Below are 23,428 nucleotides of genomic sequence, written 5' to 3'. Positions count from 1 at the left end.
TTGACTCGTTTACCGACTCTATTGGGGTCATCAGGTGTCGGGATTGGGTACAGTTACAACACATATAGGAGTCGATGCTTTGTTGTCAAGGATTCACCACATACTTGCGAGTGTGGATATCCTATGCAATCTGAGGAGATATTAGTGTGACGAATCTCTGGCCAGAGTACATGATGTGTTTTAAGAAATGGTTTCTTAGTAGCACATCACTATTTGATCTTCAAGATGCATTGCATAGTTATCGAATCTCGAACGACTCTCGATTTACCAATGGTTGTTGATTCGATCGGGATATATGGATGAAGGGACCGTACTGTACGCTAACCAAAATCTATTGGTTCTTCCAGGCACTATCAGTGATACCTAGGGAATCATGGGGCGATGTTGCTAGGCGCTCTTACCATGATTCGATGGGCAAGTCGGAAATTGTTGTTCCGAGTCACAAGGAGTTGTGAGCCCACGGCTAGCTGTATCCCTGAACCATTGAGGGTCACACAGAGTAATGGATTTTTAATCCCCGTTGAGATAGTTAAATTTAAAGAGTTAAATTTAATGAACAAAGAAGTGGGACTTCTTATTTAAGAGTAGATGAGTAAGATTTCATAAAATGACATAGGGATGGACATTTTTGGAAATCACTGCATTCGGATTCAGAAAATTTATCTTGACTCTAAAAGATGCAGAAATGATTTCTGTGAACATTGGTGAAATTGGTTTATCAATCTGAGTCACGATGAATTTTATATTAATTTCTGAACATGCAGGCTTTGCTTGTCAGGCTTGAACTTATGACTAATGGGCCCTAAGCTGTTAGCAGCCCACATTATAAATAAGTTATTGCAGTACAGAAATTACACAACAGAGGCTCACAATTTTTGAAAACCCTAGTTGTTTTTATTAAAAGTGGCCGCCCCCCTTTCCTCTCTGTCGGAAAAATCCAGCCTGTGAATTTTGAATTTGCAGTCTGGTTTAACGGATCAAATTCGTTAATTCTCTTCGTAGAAACTTCTGATAGATTTTCTAGTGCAATCTATCAGAGGGATTAAATCTCTGTTCGTGGACCTGATTGAAGAACAGTTCGTCCATCAGTTCCAGGGATATACAACAAGAGCAGAGTAATCTGTTGGTGTCCATAATCTCGATTCGAGATTGGAGGTAAAAATTTATAATTGTTATTTAATTTTTACACACACAATTTAATCGTAAAGTTTTGATACCCATTATGGAATCGTTCCATATAAAATTTTTAAACTTCCGCTGCACCGGGTATCAATTCTGATTGATCTGATCACCGTTCTCCAACAGTGGTATCAGAGCCAGGTTGCTCAGATCAAGCGATTAAATTAATCGATTGTACAAAAATTTTTAAGCCTCGGTTTTTGAAACAAAATAAATTTTTTAAAATAATTTTTTTTTTTCCGAGCAAAACACGGAATCGCTGCCCGGGGGGCAGCGATGGTCGCTGCCCTAGGGGCAGCGACGGACTGCCCGGCCCGAGCCCCTTTGGGGCGCGGGCAGCCTGGGAAAAAAATTAATTTTTTTTTATTTTAAATTAAAATTTTAATATGTTAAAATTCTATTTTTGGTCCGATCGAAAATTGTTTTTGATTGGTCCACGAGGCGTCGGATCGAATTGTTCGAGTCCGAAAATTTTAAAATTGATTTTTGGATAAATTTGAATTTTTGGAAAATTTATAAACTTTATCCGTTAAATCTGATTTTATGAAATTAATTATTTTGGTACAATTGATGATAAGATATGATCTTATGGAAATATTGAGTAAAATATGATTTTATGTAAAAAATTGGATTTTATATGTAAAATATGATTTTATTTGATAAAAAGATAAAATATGATTTTGTATGTAAAATAAGATTTTATATATGGAATATGATTTTATCGTTTTAATTTAAATTGCCATTTCATGTTATCCAATAAATTAATTTTGAATTAAATATTATTGGATAAGGATGATCGATTGCCATGACCAATTTTGTAGGTGTATGTTAGGAATTTACATTTGTTTTTATTGTTGTTGGATTTATTAATGGGCCTGGTTTATGGCCCAATATGAATTGTCATATGTAATAAAAGTGGGCCTGGTTTATGGCCCGTTCCCACCCCTTAAAATGTATCCCCTACTTGTCATGGTTATTTATTGTAAATACATTAGACTTACTGGGAGATGAAGATTTGAAGACGGAGGTGGGCCCAGCAGACAATAAAGACTGAAGAAATGTAAATTGGAAGCTCAATGTAATAGGATTGCATTGCATACCTGCATATTACCTAGGATTGGACTTAGACTCGTGATTGGCAACCACGGGTCGATTAGAAATGGAATCGATCATCCTATATAATATATGATATTATAGTTGTATGCATGTTTTAGACAAAATTGTATGAATCCCGCAAGCATACAAATTTTTAAAATGATGAGACAAATTTTCAAAATTAAAATCCCTCATTTTAAATATGATTTAAAATTGATATCAAGATAAATAAAGAAAATTTAAATATTGTTTAAATGTTCCTACCTTCCATCAACGATCAATGTATGAGATGCTACCCGCGGATACGGTCCGGCTCATATTATTGGGGGGCCCGTTCGTCGGAAAGCTGTACATTGGATCGACACATGTTGTAAGTTGGGTGGAACTCCCATGGGATCGGCTCATATTATTGGGGAATCCACATGGCGACCGTCCATCACAACTTAATATTGATGGGTCATCTTGACATGTCACAATAAACGGCGTCATATTATTGGGCCCTTATTGGACATGAGGTAAAAACGTGGAGGTTGATTTGGAAGCAATTGGGCTCTACCTTTTGAAAATTATGGTTGGCTGATATTATTCGGGACCATAGTTTGTCAATTGGACTCCATGTTCCCACTAAGAAAAATAGTTTCCCGTTTTCACTAGAGGATAGTGAAATCGTTAAAATAGTGGGAGTGAGATTCATAAAATAAATTTCGCCTATTTTATGTCTTAGTAAATTAATTAAACAATCATCGATAATTGTCTGTTTCATCTCAGTATATCATTATGATGAATCTTCATAATCCACATGTTTCAATTCTCGAACAAAACAAACTTACTGGCGCAAACAATACAGAATGATTCCATAAGTTAAGATTGTCCTAAGTTCGGAAAAGATTTTCTAAGTGTTAGAAAAGGCTTCTCCGAAAACAGCCCCGGCTGATGTAACTGCCGAAAGGTTGGCCGAACTAGAGAAATGGTTGGACCATGATCTCAAGGCCAAATGTTACATGCAAAATTTGACAAGTCTAAACAAGTTTGCCATCACTGCAAGAAACCCGGTCATTGGAAACGTAACTGCAAGGAATACCTCGAGCAGTTGCGAACTGCAAAGGGTATGTTTTACATTGAAATAAATGTTTTTCTTAATACTACTTCTTGGGTATTGGATACCAGATGTAGATCTCATATTTGCAATGAGTTGCAAATGATGACAAGAAGTAATAGGCTAAAGATGGGTGAGACCCAGTCAAGGCTCGGGAATGGTTCCAGAGTTAAATCCATAGCTATGGGAAATATTTGTTTAATTTTGCAGAACGATTTTAAGTTACTTTTGAGAGATGTTTTATTTGTTCCAGACTTGATTAAAAACATTATTTCTGTTTCTATGCTTGATAGAGATGGTTTTTCTTGCAATTTTGTGAATGGGATTTGCAATATTTACAAGAATGAATGTTTGATTGGAAATGAACAACTTGAAAACAATCTATATAACTTAAAATTAAAAGACGTTCCAATAAATTATGTTGATAAACCGGTAACAACGAACAAAAGGAAAATCGATAGTCAAAACCCGGCAAACCTTTGGCATGCTAGGCTAGGTCATATTTCCTCAAGGAGGATGAACAAGCTAGTGGGAGAGGGCATGTTTGATATGTCTGATATTAACTCTCTACCTACTTGTGAGTCCTGCCTGAAAGGAAAAATGACTAAATCTCCTTTTAAGGGGAAACCTGAGCGTAGTCAAAATCTGTTGGATTTGATCCATACAGATGTTTGTGGTCCATTTAGAATTGGTACTCAATATGGCCACACCTACTTCATTACCTTTACTGATGATTATTCTAGGTATGGGTATTTATATTCAATGAAATATAAGTCTGAAGCATTTGAAAAGTTCAAAGAATTCAAGGCTGAAGTAGAAAACAAGCTAGGTAAAAGTATTAAAGCACTTCGATCGGATCGAGGTGGAGAATACTTAAGTACCGAGTTTTTGGACTATCTGAAAGAGAATGGGATTCTCTCTCAGTGGACTCCTCCTATGACACCTCAGCTAAATGGTGTATCGGAGCGTCGTAATCGAACTTTGTTGGACATGGTTCGATCCATGATGAGCTTCACTGAGCTTCCACCTTCGTTTTGGGGCTACGCGCTTGAAACGGCGGTATTGTTGTTGAACAACGTCCACACCAAAGCAGTGGATAAAACACCATACGAGTTAGGGAATGGCAAAGCTCCTAAGTATTCGTACTTGAGGATTTGGGGATGTCCTGCTTACGTGAAGCAGACAGTGGGAGATAAGTTGGATAGTCGATCCACCTTATGTTATTTTGTAGGGTATCCGAAGAATTCAATCGGATATTATTTCTATCATCCTGCTGAAACAAAGGTGTTTGTTTCAAGGAATGCCACCTTCTTGGAGAAGGAGTTCTTATTGGATAAGAAAGGCGAGATGATGGAACTCGAAGAAATTCGAGAAGAACCCAAAATACAAAATAATGATCCTACACCTCAGGAACCATTGATAGACACGCCTATACCTAGAAGATCCGAGAGGACTTCTAGACCTCCTATTCGATATGGTCTTCTTCTTTAAGGGGATCAAGATGAACCCGATGTTGGATGTGATCCAAGAAACTTCAAAGAAGCAATTTCCGATGCGGATTCAAATTTATGGCTTGAAGCTATGCAGTCGGAAATAGATTCGATGCATACAAACCAAGTTTGGTCTTTAGTAGATCCTCCCGATGGAATTGTTCCAATAGGGTGTAAATGGATCTACAAGAGAAAGCTTGGGCCTTAAGGTAAGGTATTGACCTACAAGGCACGATTGGTGGCGAAAGGTTATACTCAAAGACAAGGAGTTGACTATGATGAAACCTTTTCACCAGTTGCAATGTTCAAGTCCATAAGAATCCTTATTGCTATAGCTGCTTGGTATGACTATGAGATATGTCAAATAGATGTGAAGACTGCATTTCTTAATGGAAACATTAAGGAAGAGATCTATATGACGCAGCCTAAGGGATACACATCCATGGAAAGCGAGCATAAGGTATGCAAGCTTCAGAGATCAATCTATGGTCTAAAACAAGCATCAAGAAGTTGGAACCAGAAATTTGATGAAACAATAAAGGATTTTGGTTTCATCAAGAACCCGAAGGAACCATGCGTGTACAAGAAAGTAGTTAAGGATGCTGTGACATTCTTAGTACTTTATGTTGATGACATCCTATTCATTGGGAATGACGTAGGGATGTTGCAGTCAACAAAGATATGGTTATCAGGTAGATTCTCGATGAAGAATTTGGGTGAGGCATCCTATATTCTAGGGATACAGATCTATAGAGATAGATCTAAGAGAATGATAGGACTCACTCAAGCAACCTACATCGACACCATATTGAAACGGTTTTCAATGGATGGGTCCAAGAGAGGACATCTACCTATGTGTCATGGAGTTTCTCTATCCAGGTCTATGTTTCCCAAGACTGATGAAGATATAGAGAAAATGACACATGTACCATATGCGTCAGCCATAAATAGTATCATGTATGGGATAATATCTATCAGACCGGATGTAGCATTTGCTCTGAGTGTCACGAGCAGATATCAAGCTAATCCCGGTCAAATGCATTGGAAAGCCGTGAAGGACATTCTTAAGTACTTACGAAGGACTAAGAATATGTTCATGGTATATGGAAGAAGAGAACTAAAATTGAAAGGCTATATCGACTCTAGCTTCCAAAGTGACGTGGATGACTCGAAGTCAACCTCTGGATTTGTGTTCATGCTCAATGGCGGTGCTGTCTCTTGGAAGAGTTCCAAGCAGGACACCACAGCGGATTCCACCACTGAGGCAGAATACATTGCGGCATCAGCTGCTGCTAAAGAGGCCGTTTGGATGAGGAATTTCGTCCAAGAGTTGGGCGTTATTCTTGAAGTTATTGGTCCAGTCCCGGTGTACTGTGACAACACGGGTGCCGTTGCTCAGGCAAAGGAACCAAGGTCTCATCAAAGATCCAAACACGTACTGAGGAAATACCACATCATCCGGGAGATCGTGGAAAGAGGAGACATCACTGTCGAAAGAGTGGCCTCTGCAGACAATATCGCTGATCCACTTACTAAGCCCTTGCCAGGACCATTATTTGACAAACATCGCGAAGCAATGGGTCTACGTAGTATGACTAGTTGGCTTTAGGGCAAGTGGGAGATTGAAAGAGTGGGTGCCCGGTGAGCCAACTTATGGCTAAGGGCTTTGATGACTCTTTGTATAAACAATCTTTTGTTTAATATAATTTACACTTTTATTAATGGCAATGACTTTATCTTTCTTCATATTGTTATATTGTGATATACTATTGTTGTTTTGATAAAGACCTTGAATATACTATAGTGTATGTAAGATGTGGTAGTACATGGGGATGTCTATCATGAAACACATCTTATAGTCACTGTATATTCTAAATGGTTCCTAGTCGATTGAGCCGTCCGTTAATAAGGATAAGGATCGCTCGAGATTGAGACTAGCATTTGCGATGCCGAGTACCACGTTTCATTGGTATGGAACATAGAGATATTCAAAGCATGCAAATGGATATTCATACGATGAATGATCGAACTACCCTATCCGGACTTTCCAAGTGGTTATCACTTATCGAGTGGATAAAGTCCGCGGTTTTGGTTGTACACCATTAGTCCTTACTACTTGAAACATCATTGAGACTCTATATGCTAGTACTGTGCTTTGACTCGTTTACCGACTCTATTGGGGTCATCAGGTGTCGGGATTGGGTACAGTTACAACACATATAGGAGTCGATGCTTTGTTGTCAAGGATTCACCACATACTTGCGAGTGTGGATATCCTATGCAATCTGAGGAGATATTAGTGTGACGAATCTCTGGCCAGAGTACATGATGTGTTTTAAGAAATGGTTTCTTAGTAGCACATCACTATTTGATCTTCAAGATGCATTGCATAGTTATCGAATCTCGAACGACTCTCGATTTACCAATGGTTGTTGATTCGATCGGGATATATGGATGAAGGGACCGTACTGTACGCTAACCAAAATCTATTGGTTCTTGCAGGCACTATCAGTGATACCTAGGGAATCATGGGGCGATGTTGCTAGGCGCTCTTACCATGATTCGATGGGCAAGTCGGAAATTGTTGTTCCGAGTCACAAGGAGTTATGAGCTCACGGCTAGCTGTATCCCTGAACCATTGAGGGTCACACAGAGTAATGGATTTTTAATCCCCGTTAAGATAGTTAAATTTAAAGAGTTAAATTTAATGAACAAAGAAGTTGGACTTCTTATTTAAGAGTAAAGGAGTAAGATTTCCTAAAATGACATAGGGATGGGCATTTTTGGAAATCACTGAATTCGGATTCAGAAAATTTATCTTGACTCTAAAAGATGCAGAAATGATTTCTGTGAACATTGGTGAAATTGGTTTATCAATCTGAGTCACGATGAATTTTATATTAATTTCTGAACATGCGGGCTTTGCTTGTCAGGCTTGAACTTATGACTAATGGGCCCTAAGCTGTTAGCAGCCCACATTATAAATAAGTTATTGCAGTACAGAAATTACACAACAGAGGCTCACAATTTTCGAAAACCCTAGTTGTTTTTATTAAAAGTGGCCGCCCCCCTTTCCTCTCTGTCGGGAAAATCCAGCCTGTGAATTTTGAATTTGCAGTCTGGTTTAACGGATCAAATTCGTTAATTCTCTTCGTAGAAACTTCTGATAGATTTTCTAGTGCAATCTATCAGAGGGATTAAATCTCTGTTCGTGGACCTGATTGAAGAACAGTTCGTCCATCAGTTCCAGGGATATACAACAAGAGCAGAGTAATCTGTTTGTGTCCATAATCTCGATTCGAGATTGGAGGTAAAAATTTATAATTGTTATTTAATTTTTACACACACAATTTAATCGTAAAGTTTTGATACCCATTATGGAATCGTTCCATATAAAATTTTTAAACTTCCGCTGCACCGGGTAAAAATTCTGATTGATCTGATCACCGTTCTCCAACACGTTTAACATGGGACCGCATGCCACAAAAAATAAACAGTCAAATAATACACTCTAAATTATAAAAGAAGTTTTAAACAAAAATAAACACTAAACTGCACACTTAATTAAATTAAGAATCTAGTTTTGAAAATATTTTAAAAAGAAGGTGACATCAAAACACTTAAAGTAATAAATCAATTACGACTACCATATAAAATTCATTAAAACTTACTAACTTTGAGGCGAGACTTCTCGAGTTTCTTGCAACCGGCAGTAGGCACAACCCAAACCAGAACCATGCTCTGATACCAACTGAAACGACCCTGACTTCTATTTTAAATTAATTAATAAAGAAAATGCGGTTTTTTTTAAAACAAATTTGGCATGACCTCTCTATAAATATTCAAACCCGCCTGTAACAGCCAGCAACTAAAAAAAATACGACCAACAATACCAAAAGGAAAAGACTAGACCGAGAAAAGGAACAAGAACCAGAGATAATGATCTGACAATCCAACCATCACAATAATTAACACTTTGATATTTACATGCCCAAAGACGGTCAATAAGTCATTGCATTTACATTTGTCCAAACAACAAAATAAATAGCTATAAAGTGGTTAAAATAAAATTCCGCGGAAGACTAGCATAGGTCGGAGGGATGTGCCGTGCCCACATCGCATTCCACTCGATAGTCTTTCCCCTCGATCTCAATGATAACTTATACCTGCACCAAGTAGATGTAGTGAGCATAGGGGCCCAACAAGAATATGGGGGCAATAACGAGGGTTTAAAAGTACATGCTTAATACTTAAAATACTATACTTATAATACTTTGGAACTTACTCAGACAAGCTGAATGATAAAGAAAATGTGACTTACTGCATGCAATGAACTCACACATAACTCACACTTTTTAACTTGGAACTTTCTTAAACTTAATCTGAACCTCATGCATAACTGAAACTGATAAACTGAACTGAACTGAATAAACTGAACTGCATAATATTGTGCCCTTTCTTTAAACAAAATAGACTTCCCAAAAAGGAGAACTTAAATATAACATATGCATTGCTAAGTTCAACAAAATGAAAGTAACTGAATAAACTGTACTGAAACACAGTCATATATATTTTGAACTGTAACTGTGAACTTAGATACTTGAATTGTGACTCTGTACTTTCGATCATGATCATGGCTGCAGTGCACTAGGCCGCAAGGAAGTCAGGATAACCCCCAACTCGTCTTGCCCATACTTGGTAAGGAAAGCCAGGATTTCTCCCAACTCGTCCAAACCCATACTTGGTAAGGGAAATCAGGACTTCTCCCAACTCGTCCAAACCCATACTTGTCTATAGTCACAACCATCTCACATCGTTCTAAAAAAAATACTTTCTTTCATTCTTTCTTGCCTTGATATAAGAACTTAGCATGCATATTATGGAAATGGCTTTCTTTGAAAATATTTACTCGATTACTCGATTCACAATTAAATGATGAAAGATGGTTGACAAGGATGGTGATTTATGTGGCAAGCCATAGCTAAGAATCTAGACTTTACTTTTCTTTGGCTCTTAGGAAGTAACCCGAGCAATCCAATCGCAAAGGCTTATAACATAATCATTCCTTGTTCAAATTGCCTTACACTAAAAGAAAACCACGGTTCCCATGTGTTGTATAATTAACTAGAAAGAAATTATCTTCAAGTATCATTCCTCCCAAATCATTTCCAGTAATAGAGTTTTCGGGTTGCACACTTAATTCCTAAAACCCTTCCCTTAGAATTTATAGCTTAGGATTCATCCCAAATACTTAGTCAGATTAGGACCCGTTTGAAACGACATTTTCTAAGCTTCCTAGGCTAATTCTAGACTCGAACACTTAGCCAAAAATTTGAGCACAACACTTGTTTGTACAACGACCTCCAGACAGCCCCCGACTCTTTGACAATATATATTTTTCTTTCATTCAACACCCATCCCCTCCAAGACATGCACGCCTAGATCCTCCAAATTAATAGCCTATGCTCTAGGCCTAAACAACCCCTTAATTTTGCCTAAACCTCTAAGACCAACTCCCTCACAACTAGGACATCCCAGCTGAAGCTCAGCCCCTGTCCAAAAACAAGTTCTCAGCTCAAGAAGCTGACCCTGACCTGGACCGAACCCTTATCAACAATCCAGTACCCAGTCAAACGCCCATTCACCGCAAACCTATGATGGCCATATAAAAAACATAGGTGCTACCATGTGATCTACGTTCTCACCCATGGTAGACCCTATACCACCATCCAAACAACAATATAACTCAAGCGACGTATACTCAAATTTTGGCAGAAGAAATCCAAACAGGGGAGGGAGAAAATGCAACAATTTTGGAAACTAAAATGAATAACATCATTCATCATCAGGACCACTGTAATACAACCAAGAATACACATATAAATCTCTACAGGCACCCTTAGAGGACACAAGCAGCAAATGAAGGAAAACAAAACAAACAGGGGCGCCGATCCTATGTGAAAATCAGTCGACCAGCAACATAGCTTCAAATAACAAAAAAAATCGAAATGCATAACGGAATACAATCACACAGTATATCATGCACTTGGTGGCCAAAGAAGCCCATGAATCTTGCCTCACGCTAAACAAATCAGAAATGGGGGGAAAAGCTCGGCCACTGGAATCGAGCTGAGGAAAGGCGAGTTGAAGCTCGTTCAGCTCGCCTAGAGGAGAGCCTTGCCGAAAAATGGAGCTGCTGCGTAGGTCGAAGGCTGGAAATGGAAGGGAAAATCAGAGAACGCCGAACGCGAGAGAGAGATGGAGAGAAAAGAGAAAAAAAATGAAAGGGCCTATCGGCTTAAGCTTGGAGAAGGGGAAAATATAAATGGGCTGGAACTTGGGCTGTGGAAGATCCCTTCTTTTGGGCCGGTCCACATATTTTTAAGTGTATAGGTATGAAATATATAAAATGCAGTATTTTATATGGTGCGAGTAAAGATGTTAGGTCCAAATTCCCGCAATTACTCAAGTTTGAAAATCCAAGAATTGAACACTTTAAATATCCTGATGTCACGGCCATGAGTAAAATGTTTAAATATCAAGCAGAGCGATTAAAATAATTTTAAAAAAACTAGACAAACATTTAAAAGAAATTTAAATAAATTCACGAGCGAAAATAAAAACCCTTAAAATGATTTGGATAATTAAAAAGCATTTAAATAAATAATCTTGGCATTTAAAATAACTAACCGCTAAACTTAGGTTATTTAAAATAAATAAGCTGAACACTCAAAAATATTTAAACAAATAAGCTAAACAGTTAAAATCTTTTAAATTAATAAACTAAATAATTAAAATCATTTAAATATGCAAGCTTAAACTTTTAAAATATTTAAAACAATTAAATTGCACAATAAAAATCATTTTGACAAATAAATTTAAACAAATTAAAAAAACAATAATTAAATAGTTAGTACAATAAAAATTATTTGAATAAATAATAAAATATTTTATTAGCACATAATTCAAATAAAGAATTTAAATCAATTAAACTTAAAAATAATAACCATAATATTTATTTAATTTAATATATGCGAATTAGTAAATTGGATTTTTGGTACTACAGTTTGGATGCATGGGAAACCAAATGCCCATTCTATGTCAACACATATCCCAAACCCTGGAGAGATGCGCCTGTATAAACCACATAACCACCATAACCAGATGGCAAGGCAAGCACAAGCACGCTAGTCAGACGTCCTCTCAACTCATCGAAGCTCTGCTCACACTCTGCAGACCAGACAAAAGGAACATCCTTCCTCATCAACTGCGTCAATGGTCGAGCAATCCGTGAGAAATTCTCGATGAATCGCCTATAGCATCCTGCCAATCCCAAGAAACTGCGAATCTCAGAAGATGTCGTCCGACGCTACCAATTCGGAATAGCTTCCTTCTTACTCGGATCCTGTGGGGACCTCGGGTGCTAATCTCATCTTTAGGGGCAAATATAAGTTAAACATAATTAAATATTAATGATCAACCAATCAATGAAGGAAAAGTTAAAATCAAAAAATTTTTTATAAGAGTGGCTCGCTCAAGCGAGCGCCTCTCGGGTCCAAGAACCCTCCTTGGCTCGCTCGAGCACACCAGGCTATGCTCGAGCGAGCTGAGCTCCGCCCGGACTGCTGAAGTTATGCTCTTAACTGATCTTGGTTGATTTTCTGATGTCTAACCATCTACATATGTCAAATATGATTAAAAATGAAAGAAAACATGATAACTCAACATAAAACATGCAAACATCATCCTTGTCTTCATAAATTCTCCCAAAGGTTAATATCAATTATACAAAACTCAAACATTACTACAACATAAGTCTAGTTGAAGTATTTCACAAGTTATATTATATACAACAAGTTTTGACAATAAACTCTACTCCAAAAGCCGAAGTAACCACGTGCTAATCTTTTTATCTCGAGCTATTCACGACCTCTTTGTCCAGCTCCTGCCCCACCTATTGCCATGCACACATACAAAACACAGTAATAACCAGATAACTTCGGTGAGAAAAACAATTCCCAGTATAAATAACATAACATGCAAGATATTAAATATTAATGCAATGCATGTTTAAAATGGGCTATCGAATATGATATCAATTATATCTTGGTTCTTGGGATCCCGTGTGGGGACCTCGGGTTGCTAATCTCATCTCAGGGCAAGTAATGATTAATAAAACAATTAATCAAACAATAAATAAATATTAAAACCAAGAGCTAAAAATATTTTTTTTTTAAAAAAATTCAGGAACCTCGCTCGATCGGATGAACTCGTCCGATCGAGCGAGCCCAATTCTTCAGCTCTCGGATTTCAGGATGTTCAGGCCGCGCTCAATCCCATGCACTAACACGATCGAGCGAGCTCCAATTGCTCAATTATCTGTTTTAAAAATTCACGGGCCGCCCTCGATCCTATGAGTTCACAAGATCGAGCGTGCACCCTGTCCAGAAAATTCTGCAGATTGCATTTTGCTGTCAAAGCTTGATCATTCAATCCAAATCAGTCAAATACCAACTCAAATCCTGGTTTATCAATTCTAAAACATGCATATATATACATGTAAGAAGTTTCAAACATCAAATCATGTGTTTATTACATCAAACGAATAGCATAAAAGCTTGCCTCGTTCATTCAGGATGAACGTCACGGTTCGTCAAGTCCAAGAATCATAACTAACGAATCCCAAGGATTCCCCCAATCTCCGGACATGATCCTGATTATATTCCTCGCAAAGACTGCGCACCAAATTAAAACTAAGGTAGCTTACCTCAATAATCCACCTGGACAATCACCAAGGCTTCACGGGCATAGGCCACGTTTTCCTATCGTCTTAAATAGTCTTATACAGTCTTTAACATCTGATATAATCACATTACTGATGAGATTAATCATCATGAAGAAATTCTCCTATTCGAGTCGAAGTCTCGAAAACAGCGTCCCATCTAGTATCTTGGATAACTCCTATTACAGTGAAACCATAACCACAACTCTGATGACAACCCCTAGTCATCGCTGGTAGAAATCCGTCTACCTACTAGAACCACTAGTCTAGCAGTATCTCATAGGTCAAAACCTATCTGCTCAGTGTACACACTTGTCAAGAAGATCCTCCAAGACTGGTTCTCACATCAGAAAACTCAAAATAATATATCTGGCACACCAAACGATATCGAATCATTGATATCAAACCTGATATCTAATCCAAGGTCATACCTCATCGTGACTGTTACCAAAACTCTAGATTGAGTAGCCTTCCCACCACCATCCCCTGAAGCACAAAGGCTCCCAGGTATATCAACATAGGGTCACGCCTCCTCACGTCAAATCATGGTCATAGTCCACAACTCTCGGCATATACCAGACCTGGCATCTTGATGAAAACCCATCATCACAAGTCTCAACCTAACGAAGGTCAGACAACCTACTGTTCTAAGGGAACAACCTAGAACAAGCTCAATGTTCTAAACCAAACAATATCCCTAATGCCTCTAGATGAGTCCACTCATCGCTGACACTATCTTAGTCGACTAACTCATTAGGTCAATCCTAGGAAAACGCCTAGACTAACCACAAGTCTCACGGTTACAATCGGCCCATTCAAACCCCATGAGTTACCACAGTTGAACACTAATCAACTAACGTCATGCCAAAATTTAGCAGAATCATGCAATCATCCACGAATTGCTGAAATAATAATACACGTATCATTTTTTCAAGTTATGTACAATTTATTTATTACAATCTCATGTAATACATACAGTATTCAAAATACATTGAAAATGTACAACCAAACTTGAAATGATACAACCAAAGTATGATGATTCATTACAACTAAAATATTGTTTACAACTACAACAATACAGTATTCAAATCATCGTACTAGTCTTCGTTTCTTGAGCATGAAGCCTTTAATCGACACACGCATCAATGCAAGCGTACTCCTGCCCGACTCTCTCGGTATCTCGTCCTGCCAAGACTTCCGGAGAAATTAACTCGAACTCGCTAACCAGCTATGCTCTGCAACAGTGCCTGTCAGTCGACCTTTTCTTCTCACGATCTACCGTCAGCATTCTTCTTGCATTCATATAATGCTTTTGAACATGAAGTTTCCCGTGTGCCTACCGAACGCATCGATACAAGCATACCGGCAAAACCATGTTCTGCATGAGTTTAATGACCTTACGCTCGAAACCAGTCATGCCTTAGCCACTCGAGGAATTCCCTGGTGAAGGTTTTTATGATAATCTCTCCAACTACGAATAGAGAATCTTCAGAGTAGTGTCATCATGGTACGGACAGTACAGATGCAAACATCAAGTCAGTCCTAACCAATCCTCTGCCACTGCCTCTGGCATCCGGTACTCGATCCAAAGCTAGGATCCACATGAGTAGAAGTCTCGAAAGCTCGGACACGATCCATCGCTCCTGTCCGCGCTTGCTGGAATCCCATAAGCCAAATCTTAAAATTCCTGTCGATAATGATAGTCTTCAGGCAACCTTATTGCCACATCATCACCTCTTCCAAGGTCTCATCAATCCTACAAGGATAACCCAAAGAGTCTCATTACTATCTCCAAAGTCTCTTGCATGCAGCTATGATACCAATAAATGTAGCGACCCAACCCGTATCCACTACCTAATCATATTTATAGCATAATTAAGCATGCATTTAAAATAAATTCCCGTGGAATACTTAAATAAAAGCAGACCGGCAGAATACAACCGGTTAAATAACCAAAAATACAACTCAGTCGAATTACAAATAATCCTAAGGGCAATTAAAACCTACAGCTAATCATGCTGTCTCCAAGGTCACTGGCCACTCCAAGCTCCTGGTGCTCAATCATGCACCTACACCTGCCTCGTCGAATGGGGTGTCCAGACATACAGAAAATACTGGACGTGATCTCTAAACTCAATATGAAAGCACGGGTAAAACATACCAATATGATGCATGCAAATGACAGGGTATCCATATCTAGGATAACTGTATACAACTGCTCAGGAATGGCGCATAGGACATGAGTGGTACAACTCGGGGATCAAACCCTGCGTACACTGCTTATTCCTAACGGGCGTAGACCGTGTCTTACAGATTCCAGTGTCGGCTAACCCGTCGGTCGCGGGGCGCTCGACATCGACCGTCCGAACAGGGCTGAGCGGCCCTACATGGCTCATCACAAAAGATGGACAGACACAATGTGATATGCACATGCTGCATAATAATATGACACACAAATGCAACATATAAACATGCAAAACCCGCTGGCTATCTCAGTCAGTACTTACGTACCTTTCTAAGGCAACTCCTAGCAGTCCCATTCTAGGTTTCAAGCCTATCATCAACAAATACCCATGCATCATTATATAAGCTCTATAAGCCTTAACTAAGCTATTGCATACTCCTAAATAATTTAAGGAGATCATAGCTATACCTGCGTCCGTCGTCAGTCCGCTGATGACAATTGCATCAAAACTAGACCACAGCTTCGCTACGACGCCTGAATCGCTATGCCACTTCCGGAATCCCAAAAAGACGCCTAAAATTCCCTAGATCTAAGCTAGAAGACTAAGGAATTGAGAGAAAAAAAGGAGAAGTGAGAGTTGAAAATGAAATCTCGGCCCCCTATTTATAGGCGAAGTTCGGAGCCTCCGATCCGGTTCGGATCCTCCGTTCATGACTTCGGAGCCTCCGATCATGTTCGGAGCCTCCGATCCTAACTTCGGATCCTCCGAAGTCCCATTAGTGACGTCACCTCACCCATGACGTATTATTTTCGGACAGCTGGCCATGCAAGTTTGGATCCTCCGATCTCATGTTCGGATTCTCCGATCTTAGGTTCGGATCCTCCGAACCAGTTCGGAGCCTCCTAACCTGGTTCGGATCCTTCGAACCCTCCGAATCCTCAGAACCTTCTGGCCATTTTCAAGTATCCTAGATCCATTTCTGGACTCCGTTAATCCATTTGAAATTTCTTTAATCATGTTTTACTTAATCAAAACATAATTACATGATTAATTACTCAATAAACATTAATTCTGGATACGGATCACTAAATGGTCTTAAGTGCCATATTAATATGTATTGGTGTGACATAAACATTATATCCGGGAAAAAAAATTAAAATCACTTAAATCGAAGAATTGAGTATAAAGTTGAAATTTTTGGACAATATAAATCAATATCATCAAAATAAACAAATGTTCATTTAAAACAAAAAAAATAAATAAATAAACAAATGTAATTTTCCCTGTATTTTATCATTAAACTTTATAGTTTACGATATTTTCCAGAGAAAAGAAATCGTAAACTTTGTCGCTAATGTATTAGATTCATACTCACTCATTTAACCATCTACAAACCCTACAAATTTCTCTAAATCTCAAACCAATTTCGATGGCTACGACCGGCGTACTTCTGGCTCCTGTCTCCGGTAATGATTGCAAATCCTGCTCGAGCAATTATTATACATTAATTGTAAATATTAGTGATAAATTTGCCTGAGTTTGTGATTAAACTGATGATTTTTTGGTGTAATTGATGAAATCCTGAGGTTTTGATGTTCTGTTTCCCGTGCGAGTAGTTTGAATGTTTGAAGTTAATTTCCAGTCTATTGGGATTTTTGGAATCTTATTATTGGAATTTGTATTCCCATGTTTGGTTAGGCATTTGTATTCCCATGTTTGGAATCTAATGGTTTTGAAATTAGCAGGGAGTATAATTAGTTCATAATGAATTGAAAGAGGTTCTTTTCATTTTGTTAAGGTTGTGTTTGGAGTCTAGAATTTGGTTTGATTTATTGATTTGAAGGTATGAATTTTCAAATTACTCCAATGTTGACAATAATTTTTTTTTGTGCATTAACGTGATCGTAGAACTAGCTTGATATTGTAGTTTAAGGATTTTAATGTACATAGAAACACAGGAAATGTCTGGATTTGTTTAAGGTGTTTCCAGAGATTTGTTTTGAAATGAAAACGTTTTTGGGAATGAATTTTTTTTTGCTTTGTTTTTGGGAAGAAGCAGAACTTAATGTATCAATAAAAGTGTTTTAACTTTTTGTTCGGTGGTTGATATTCTAATAATATGTGGGGTATGAGGGTATAAAAAAAATTAAAAATTAGGTGTATTTATTGTGTACAATTAGAATATATATAGTGATTTAGTATTTTTGAAATTAGTGCAAATTGGGATTAGAAGAGGAAATAATTATGCTTGGAGATTTAAGAGAGAGGTTTTAGAAAGGGAAACAAAAGTTAGATGATGGTGTTGTCAATGTTTCTAAACATGGGAAATTGTTTGATGAAAAAGAAAATAACATTGCCGCAATATCATCTAAACTTGAGTGGATAGCTCGACTGTGGCAATACCGTTCATCTTATTTCGTTATTATTTGAATTGTATTGCAGGAGGAAATTATCTTAAGACCTGCAACCATTTATCATCAAAATCGGGTGCCTTTACTAAGACATTGATGCCAGGATTGAAATTTGAGAAGTCCGGCTTCCGGACCAAGCACAGCTTGTCTGTTCAAGCAGAGTACAAGTATGCAATTATTTTTGTCGTCATTGATTAGTTTTTATATATGCATATAAACCAAGCATGACTAATTTTCAGATCTGTACTTATTGGATTGAATTTGACATCATGATAAAAAAAATTATTAAACTGAAGCAGTCTTGCTAATGCATGATGCAGTTAAAAGAACTGGGGCGCAAGTTGGAGATAGCAAGTTGTCTATGGGATTTTCTAGTGATTATTTTTGCCAATAATTTGTACAGCTAATTGCATCTTACTGTAGAGATTTTGTGATTTCATCTTTTATTTTAGACATACACAACTTCTTTTACTTAATTTATTTATGTTGTTATCCTAATTGAGTTTTGTGCGTCGTGGTATTTAATACCACATCCAGGGGTCATTCTATTTTTTTTTGGAAGGCCATCCAGCAGTCATTAGGAAACAATCATTTATTACGTCTGTGTGTTTATCCATGATAGAATTTTTGTTGATTTTGTTCTTTCCTTGCAGTGATCGCAGGGGTGGTAGTGATGCTGATTTTGTTGCTGGTTTTCTTCTAGGGGGTGCAGTCTTTGGAACACTTGCTTATATTTTTGCACCACAGGTAATCATGTGTGTTCACTTTAAACCTAAAATTCTGTCTTTTCTTAATTTTTTCTGTGATTGGTTCCCTCAGACTGCGATTGATATTTCTTATACTAGAGTGAAAGATTATGTTAAACCAGAGAAGTTTGATAATGGATTATCTACCTAAAAAAGATGGTGAAAGACCAACTTAATTCAATACAAGATTGTATATTATCATTATTACATACTTAGCTTTGTGATGTTCCAACTTCTTGGCAACATTAGCTTTTCACCACTTTCGTTAATATTTCTTGCAATTTTATTTTAAATTTTAATTAATTTTGGTTTCATGACTATTTAATTTATCCCATGAAATCACTGATTTTACATTGGCCAGTAATCTGGTTGAATTCAATGAAAATGTGAGGTTTTGCAGAGATCTCTTATTCTTCCTTTGGTTATGGTGTTTGTATGACATGTATGTGGATGGATTAAAAATTGTGTTAGTTCAGCCTGCATGCATTTTCAGTGGAATATCTTCTTATCTTTGCTTATCATGTAATACACGAAAACTGAATTAGAGATTTCATTGTGATGTATTGATGATAATACCAAAAGTTGGATATTCATCTTATTATAATTACCTATTTTGGTTATTTAAATATATCATTTGTATGACTAGGATTTCATTGAAACATATTAATAATTTCTCTCTTAGCATGACTCTTACAGTGAAGAGGTTGAATTTGGCTTCGGGTTTGCTTATACAGGCCAAATTTATGTCGTGCAACAATAACTTTTGGAGTTGTTGAATGCCTGACCTTTGATTTGTATTTTCCCCGAACGAGGCCAGTGAAAATTGAATTAAGACAAACCTGTACTAAACAATTTAAATTTGATTCTTGAAAATAAACCAGGACAGAGTCAGATTGTTTATTTTGATGACTCAATAAACTGATTTAAATATATCTATTATTGTTTTATAATTATAAAAATATCTTTATTATATCTTTTAGTATTCTAGTTGTTATTGTATAATATTTTCTTAGAACTCCAGTTTCATTAGGACTATATATTAATTATGTTATATAAATAAATAATAGATTGCATAATAAAATAGATTCTTTGGCCTTCTCTACTTGCTTCACGTTATTTTCTTCTTTTTTTCTCAAAACTATCCAAGACATTGGTAACAAGAGCCACGTTCTTGAGAGATCTGTGAGATATCAAAATTTCCATAATGAGTTCGGAACATTCTTTCACCACAATTCCACCTTCAGTATTTGATGGAACAAATTATCAAGTATGGGTTGTTGGAATGGAAGCATGTCTAGATGCCAACGATTTATGGGAAGCCATTGAACAAGAATATGAAGTTCCAATCTGTCTGACAACCCAACGATGGCACAAATCAAAAATCAAAAGGAGAATAAGCAAAGAAAATCAAAAGAAAAAGCCATCTTGTTTACGGCAGTTTCTTTCTGTGTTTTTACCAGAATCATGACACTGAAAACAGCCAACGAAATCTGAGATTTTTTTAAGAAAGAATACGAAGGAAGCGAAAGGATCAAAGGGATACAAGTGCTGAATTTGATTCGAGATTTTGAGATGCAAGGGACGAAGGAATCAGAAACGGTCAAGAAATATTCTGACAAACTTCTAAGTATTGTCGACAAAATCAGACTTCTCGACACAGATTTTCCTGATTCTAGAATGGTTCAAAAGATTCTAGTTATAATTCCGAAAAAGTTTGAAGCCACGATTCATCCTTGAAAAATTCGAGAGATATGTCAATCATTACTTTGGCATAGTTGTTGAATGCGCTGCAGGCACAAGAACAAAGAAGCACTACGAGACAAGAATCGGTTTCAGAGGGTACGTTCCGAGCCAAATCATATAACAATTCTCTTGGTAAGAACAAGAAAAAATTATGGCAACAATCAAGTCTTTCCACCTTGTCCCAATTGCAAAAAACCAATCATCTACAAAATAAGTGTTGGTGGAGTCCAGAAGCAAGATGTCACAAGTGTGGCCAGTTAGGGCACGTGGAGAGGATATGCAAGACTCTACAACAAGGGGAAGCAAAAGTTATTGAAGATCAACCTCATGAGGAGGAGGAGTTTTTCGCATCATGTTTTGGCATGAATAACTCTACAAAAAGTTTCTGGTCGACAGTGGTTGTACAAACCACCTGACTTACAATCGAAATCTTTTCAAAGAACTTAACAAGACTGACGTTTCTAAAGTTAGGATTGGAAACAGACAATACATTGAAGTAAAAGGCAAAGAAACTATAGCAATTGAAGGGCACTCAGGTTTGAAATTAATTTCTGATGTTTTATATGTTCCTTAACTTGATCAAAATCTTTTGAGTGTTACTCAGTTGTTGGAAAAAGTTTATAAGGTGTTGTTTAATGACAAAAGCTGTGTGATAAAAGATGCAAAATGCATTGAGATATTTAAAGTCAAAATGCATAGAAGAGTTTTGTGTTAGATTTAATGGAGGAATATATTGATGCACCTTCCATGAATAAAGACAATTTGGTGAAAAGTTCAGTTAACATGAAGGAGTAACTCGCTAATATGTTGTCCATCAATATGGGAAACAAACGAGACATACTTTTCCAGAAAATAAGGTTTGGAGGCCTACACAAATATAGGAAGACGAAATAAAGCATCATACTCTCATCGACAAAATGGTGTGATGGAGAGGATAAAGTATATGCATCACGCTAGTGAAATTCATCTTCAAGGAGAAAAAAGAATTCCTAGATATGTGAACAGCACAAATTTATTTTGTGACCGGCCAGAATAAACCTCCTGACATTATCAACATTTGGTGCACAAACAAAGGCAAGCCTATGCGTTCTTTGATGGCTTCAACATTGGAAAAAGGATGAATTACACAGCTTCTGAGCCAAGGAGGAGTGTTGATTTGGATGACTCAATAAACTGATTTAAATATATCTATTACTGTTTTATAATTATAAAAATATCTCTATTATATTTTTTAGGATTCTACTTGTTTTCTCCAACTAGTAGAATACTTTCCTTAGAACTCTAGTTTCATTAGGACTCTATATTAATTATGTTATATAAATATATGATATGTTATATAAATATATGATAGGTTGCATAATAAAATAGATTCTTTGGCTTTCTCTACATGCTTCACATCATTTTCTTCTTTTCTTCTAAAAAATATCCAACACAGATTCTACCCTGATGCTAAAATTTTGGGTTATTAAATGTTCTTATCAGCATGATGAGCTTACGGCTCACTATTGCCATGTAAAGACAAAAGCATATATAGTACATGTATAAACTTAATTATACATTGAGTCATCCAAGCTTTGTCCCGAATTAGTTCAGGGTACTGTATACGCATCTGTAGTCCAAATTGTGTCTGTTTTTCCCAGCTCACTTGATGGATTGATAACTTTACATTTGTTAAGATTCATAGCATAGGATGCAAGAAGTACTAAAGGTGCATTGATGCATGTAACTCATGTGACTGAATTTTTGCAGATTATCCTTTCATTTTAAGAGAGTTTCCATGACACGCACAGAGGTTAAGAGTGAATTGATAAGATGGTGCAGAAGTATCCAAGCAATGCTTGTTGCTGCATTGTTTTTCATTGCTTCTGTTTTCCTGTTGTATTTTATTTACTCTCCCTTTTTCTTTCCTTTTTGTATTGTTAGATACGACGATCACTGCTAAATGAAGATGAGTATGGCTTCAAGAGGGCCAAGCGACCAATTTACTATGACGAAGGCTTAGAGGTTGGTTATGACATATCAGAGTTGACCAAACAAGAAGTTTTCAACTTCTGTCTACTTTTTCTTCAACCGCTTTATCAACTATCTTTATATGGTGCATTTCAGAAAACCAGGCAGACCTTGAATGAAAAAATAAGCCAGCTCAACTCTGCCATCGACAATGTTTCTACCCGCTTGAGAGGTGGCAACAATTTACCTCCGGTGCCAGCTGAGACTGACGCGGAAGAAGCTGCCTTGTGAGAACTTTCTTTTTTGTTAAATCTAAATGGTTGGTTAATGTATAAGTTTTGCTGATTGGCTGGGTGATGAAATATCAAGTTGCTTGTATAAATGAAATGTTGGAAACAATGATGTGCTTTATTTGATGGATAACAAAATTACTGTCTTTCTCAACTCAAATACCTTTTGTTTAATACCCCTTGAGATATCTACCGAACGGGTCAATTTGGGACTTTCCAAGTATCATTCGTTTTAAGACCACTTAATTCTTTTTCTTTTTTGAAAATATATGTTTTTTATTAGAAATTTCTGTATTCAGACATATTCCACGTGTGTACATGACGAGTAAAATTAATGATGAATTAATACCTACGTATCATTTGTTCGAACACAAAACATGATATGAAATATAAATACCGAGCATAATTTTCAATTAGAATTTTTTTATGGAAATAAAACTTGAAAACTTCAAAAACAGGT

General features: G+C 37.0%; 1 protein-coding gene and 1 long non-coding RNA gene across 2 annotated transcripts; one reads left to right on the top strand and one right to left on the bottom strand.

Moving 5' to 3' along the window:
* Positions 1-8,781: 8,781 nt before the first annotated feature.
* On the bottom strand, positions 8,782-11,135 carry LOC140876081 (uncharacterized). The gene is made up of 2 exons (XR_012148658.1): positions 10,937-11,135; positions 8,782-9,026 (listed from the first exon to the last, which is right to left on the bottom strand). It is a non-coding gene; the product is annotated as an uncharacterized lncRNA (long non-coding RNA).
* Positions 11,136-17,136: 6,001 nt separating this feature from the next.
* Positions 17,137-23,156, top strand: LOC140887601 (uncharacterized). Its single transcript, XM_073294954.1, has 5 exons — positions 17,137-17,294; positions 18,271-18,406; positions 18,893-18,986; positions 22,652-22,732; positions 22,835-23,156. The coding sequence occupies exons 1-5, from the start codon at positions 17,258-17,260 to the stop codon at positions 22,967-22,969; spliced, it is 483 nt and encodes a 160-aa protein (XP_073151055.1). The 5' UTR covers positions 17,137-17,257; the 3' UTR covers positions 22,970-23,156.
* Positions 23,157-23,428: the final 272 nt, after the last annotated feature.

Source organism: Henckelia pumila, chromosome 1 (assembly GCF_033568475.1).
Source record: "Henckelia pumila isolate YLH828 chromosome 1, ASM3356847v2, whole genome shotgun sequence".
NCBI lineage: Eukaryota > Viridiplantae > Streptophyta > Magnoliopsida > Lamiales > Gesneriaceae > Henckelia > Henckelia pumila.
Note: the sequence above shows the minus strand (reverse complement) of the source record. Positions and strands in the feature narration are given on the sequence as shown.